Source organism: Mus caroli, chromosome 19 (genome assembly GCF_900094665.2).
Source record: "Mus caroli chromosome 19, CAROLI_EIJ_v1.1, whole genome shotgun sequence".
Taxonomy (NCBI): Eukaryota; Metazoa; Chordata; class Mammalia; order Rodentia; family Muridae; genus Mus; species Mus caroli.
Window position 1 is genome coordinate 22,225,573 of NC_034588.1, and position 4,826 is coordinate 22,230,398.

A 4,826-nucleotide genomic window follows, 5' to 3' on the forward strand; every position below is an offset into this window, starting at 1 on the left:
GTGAGCTCTAGAACAATACAGTAGATGGGCTTGATGTTAGTGAGCTCTAGAACAATACAGCTTGATGTTAGTGAAAAGGTCAGATGCTAAAACAAACAGGACTTGGGGGCTGGAGAGATGGCTCGGTGGTTAAGAACACTGGCTGCTTTTTTCAGAGAACCCCAGTTCGAGTCCCAGCACCCACACAGTGGCTCACAACCACCTGTAACTCCAGTCCCAGGAGATCCAGTGTTCTCTTCTGTCTTTGGTGGGCACTGCATGCACAGGGTGCACAAATATGCATGAAGCCAAACACCCAAAACATAAAATAAGTCTCTTTAGGCAGTAGTTCTCAGGGCTGAAGAGCTAGGTTAGCAGGTAGAAGGACTGGAGTTCAGATCCTAGAATCCGTAACAAGCCAAGTGTCCCCACAGATAATTGTAACCCCAGTTCTGAGGCAGGTGGAGACATGAGATTGCTGGCTTCCAGCCTAGCTAGGAAAAACAAAAGCAAACAAACAAAAAAGCATAGTTCAGGAGGAATCCTGTCTTGAAGACATAGGTAATGAATGATGAAGTAGGACATCAGCACTGTTTCTCACCTTCTGTCTGCACATACAGGTGCACATACCCTCATGGATAGATACACATAAATAAATACATAAATAAAATCTTTTTAAAAAACCCAGCAATTCTCCAATTTTAGTATGCACAGGATCATCTGGAATACACGGTCTAACACAGGGTCTAAGGCCCTTCACCAGGTTTCTGTCCCTGTAAGTCTGGATGGGGGCTGAGAATTCTCATTTCTAACAGGTTTCTTGATGGCACTGAAGCCATCTAGTGACATCTTGTTAGAGGACCACAGTCCTTACATAGTAAGAGGTCCTTGTCTCTTTTCCTTAATAGTTCAAGGTGGTAAGGGGTGAATGACAGGTTAGTAGGGTCTCTATACCAGTAAGTCATTCAGAAGTCCAGACTTCCAAGAGTCCCTCCTTCCTTAATATGTCCTCTCCCCAGGCACTCCGCTTAGGGCCATTGGTGCTTGCAATATGAAATATGTGAGATGGTGAAGTGGAGGAGGCCTGGAGATGTAGTGTCTCACTTCTGCTCCCCATTCATTGCAGACAAGTTAGTCACGTGATCGCTCTAACTGTCCAAGTGCTGACGATAAACTACCTCAGCATGTAGCTTTCACTAAACCACTCTTAGCAAGGACAGAAAGAACCCAGTAATGTCTGCCACCTCACCCTAAATTAGAAAGCCGGAGAGCACTGGGCATGTCAGGCTGAGGATGCATTGCCTGTACCAACCTCCTCCTCTCACGGGTAACAATGTCCTTAGGTCTTTAGTGTGCATGCCCGGCTGCCTCAGGGTTGCTCTCATCCTTTCCCTCCCTCTCTCTCTGATGCAGAGTCAAGCCAGGCTGCACTGCTCGCTAGACTCAGTCCAGGCCTTCCAGCCTCTGAGATCCTTGTCCGTGCTTTCTTCTCTGCCCTCTGTGCCTTGCATTTCTGCCTGTGAGAAGCACTCATCTGTCGCTAACATCTTCTCCATAAGTAGTTTTCCTCATTACCCCAATCATCGTGTACTTTCTAAAACTTCCCTGGCGCCTCTGTGCGTGAGTGTAGTGGCTTAACTTGCTATTACTGTAGCTTGTTGTGTCGGCTTTTCCCTCACTGTGACTGTAAACAAGGCAGAGGTGTGTGCCTGTCTTGTTCAGTGAAATACGTTGCATTTCACTGATATCCAGAAAATACTGGTGAGTTAATAAAAATTAAGTGTTTAATTTAATGTGGCTCCAAACTGTGTAGAAATTGTAACAAAGTGTCCGAATTTCTAGCAGCCACTAGCCCTATCCACAGTTATACTTCTTTTAGCAGAATTTCCCTATGACTTTTCAACTCCTGTTGCATTTGGGACTAAGAATACAATACTTCTAACTGACTTTTCCCCATGTTGGTCATTTACAGATCTCAGAAAATTTCCACTGTGACCTGAACTCCGACCAGTTCAAAGGGTTTCTGCGAGCTCACACACCCTCGATTGACCCATCGAGTCAGGCTAGGTCTGCCGTGTTCTCCGTCACCTACCCATCTTCAGACATCTACCTGGTTGTCAAGGTGATCACATACAGTCCAAGATGCATGTTCTGATATTCATGTTGTTATCTTACTCGGCAACACTGACAGAGGTCACATGACAGGCTTGTGTGTCCTCTGTGATAGTTGGCTTGTTTCCTTCTCACCAACACTTGCCCTTACAAGTAACTTCTGCCGGAAGACTAGAAAGGTGGGGGGCTTGCAGGGCCTGTAGTCGGAGGTTGCAATCCTGACTTTGTAGTCAGACACTGTGTGACCTGCTGTGACTCAAACTTCCTCAGACTTGGCTTCCTACCTTGGGTGATTACACTGACCTCCACGAGTTGTCTCAACTTCAAACAAAGCCTAGGCCTTCCTAACTGAGGAAAGCCCCCTCAGCAGTCCTTGTCTGGGAGGTTGCCATGATGAAAGGTCTCCTAGTAGTGTTCCTGTGACTCTAGCACCCTCAGCGCAGCATCCCCTGACCTGCCTCTGACAACCTGAGATATGGCTACACTTTCCAACCTCACTCCCTCCTCTATGACAGATCATGTGTCTAGTGAGAGTCAAAATCCATGGGGCCATTAAAAATAGGATGACACTCAACTGGAGACTGTCCATGCAAGAAAACCTTAGAAGACCAGAGCCTTTCTCTACATATTAAAGTTACTAGTTTGAATCTAACAACAGACATTAGGTATTGAACAACCTGGCCAAATAATTGTACTTAGTGACTCTCAAGTTAAATAGCTCAAGACAAGTAAATCCAAGTGTCTGATCTCATGGGCAGTCAGACTTCTGTGTTTGAGCACTTTTCTGTTTAGTTTGGTACCCCTGTCTGCATCACTTGGATTCTCATATGGTTGATAGTGGCGAACAGGGTCCAAAGAATCCGGGCAGCCTGGAGTTTGCTTCTTTTATATTATTTCACAAAGACGGCGATAGCTCAAAGGCACCTGTTTAAGGATCTAGAATTTTGAAATCGGTGGCTGGGACTGGAAGGCCTACCTGAGGGATCTCAGCTGTAGCTCAGTAATACTAGCCTAACATGGACCAGGTACTGGGCTCAATCCCCAGGAACTAGAAAGAAAGTATAAAAATAAAATGATAAAATAAGTCTTTTGTTAAGACTGTGTATCTTATTGCTATTATTGTAAACTCTCCGTGCGTCTCACTCTGGTGCGCAGGAAAGCATAATTTGAGCTATAACAGCACTGTCGTTAAATATACAGTTCTCTCAATGGGCAACCAACAAAACCACACTGATTCTAGAGCTAATTTTATTTCCAGCGCTACTTGATTCTATTAACCTACAGTAATTATCTAACAATGGTAATCTGTTGGCTGATACCACTGACATCCTCTCAGATTTTTTAATGTGAAGCTGTACTTGTTTGACAGGAACAAACACATTGTAAGGTGTCTGGATATCATTAAGAAATTTAGGAGCCCAAGAGATGGCTCAGTGGTTAAGAACACAGGCTGCTCTCCCAGAGGACCCAGGTTCAGTTCCCAGCACCCACATGGCAGTCCACACCTGTCTGTAACTCCAGTTCCAGGGAATCTGACACCCTCGTGCAGGCAGGCAAAACACAAATACACATAAAATAAAAAATAATGAATTATTAAGAAATTTAGATCTACCCTGGAAAGCAGTCTCCCTTGGTGTCTCCCTTGATTACAAGACCATCATGAAGCTGCTTTCCTGCAAATACATACTAAGTGGTATTGTAACATTTAGGCAACCCAGGTAAATGTCATGTGATAAAGAAAGGGCTTCTCACTCTCTTATTTTTATTCCCAAAATGAACATCAAGATCTTGCATGTATTCTAGGCGGAGTCGCCTCATTCCGCTATCATATATATTTCTTCAAGGGATAATTTCAGGCTGAGACATTTAGTTCAAGATTTTGAGGACATGAAAGAATTTGATTGACAAAGGAGGATCGGAAAGTGAGGATGGGTGTGAACCCTCAAGCTTTTAAAAAAAGGTTTAAAAATAGATCAGCTATAGCCGGGCAGCGGTGGCACATGTCTTTAATCCCAGTACTTAGGAGGCAGAGACAGGTGGATTTCTAAGTTTGAGGCCAGCTTGGTCTACAGAGTGAGTTCCAGGACAGCCAGGGCTATACAGAGATACTCTGTCTCAAAAAACAAAACAACAAACAAACAAACAGATCAGCTAGGCATTTAACCCACCTCTGTGGCTTTAATGGGGACTTTGGAAAGTAGCCTCTTTGCCTTAAAGCTCCCAGCTGTTCCTTCCTAATGTGCCCCTCTGCCGGTGCCCAGGCTTAAGAGGGCTCACAGTCACACACATGCTTACACATCAGCCAGGAAGGACCAGGCATGAGGGCTTCATCTCAGACTGGAGTTCTCAGAAAGTCACTCTGACCAATGCAGCAAAGGGGATAGTGGTAGTTCCTGATTCTGTCTGATCGAGACTCTTGATTCTAGAATGTGGGGGGCCTTGCCATGGGTTTCAAATGAAGGCAAGACGTGGCCATTCCTTTTGGCAGAGTCCCAGCTGAAAGTTCTTACCACAATCCATTTCTTCTTCTCTTTTTCCTTTTTTCTTTTCTCTCTTCCTTCTTTCTTCCCTTCTCCCTCTCTCCCTTCCTCCCTCCATCCCTCCCTCTATTTGCCTGCCTGACTTTCTGCCCACCCTCCCTTCCTCCCTCCCTCTTTTCTTCCTTCCTTCCTTCCTTCCTTCCTTCCTTCCTTCCTTCCTTCCTTCCTCCCTCCCTCCCTCCCTCCCTCCCTCCC

At 45.2% G+C, this 4,826-nt stretch overlaps 1 protein-coding gene across 3 annotated transcripts in view; it reads left to right on the top strand.

The window, feature by feature from the left end:
• The window catches only part of Dock8 (dedicator of cytokinesis 8), a 203,828-nt gene that overhangs the window by 88,438 nt on the left and 110,564 nt on the right, over positions 1–4,826 (top strand). For all 3 annotated transcript variants that reach the window (XM_021151299.2, XM_029472366.1, XM_029472365.1), the window contains one exon: positions 1,952–2,101. In XM_021151299.2, the coding sequence (XP_021006958.1) occupies positions 1,952–2,101 (150 nt within the window). The remainder of the gene's footprint in view (positions 1–1,951; positions 2,102–4,826) is intronic.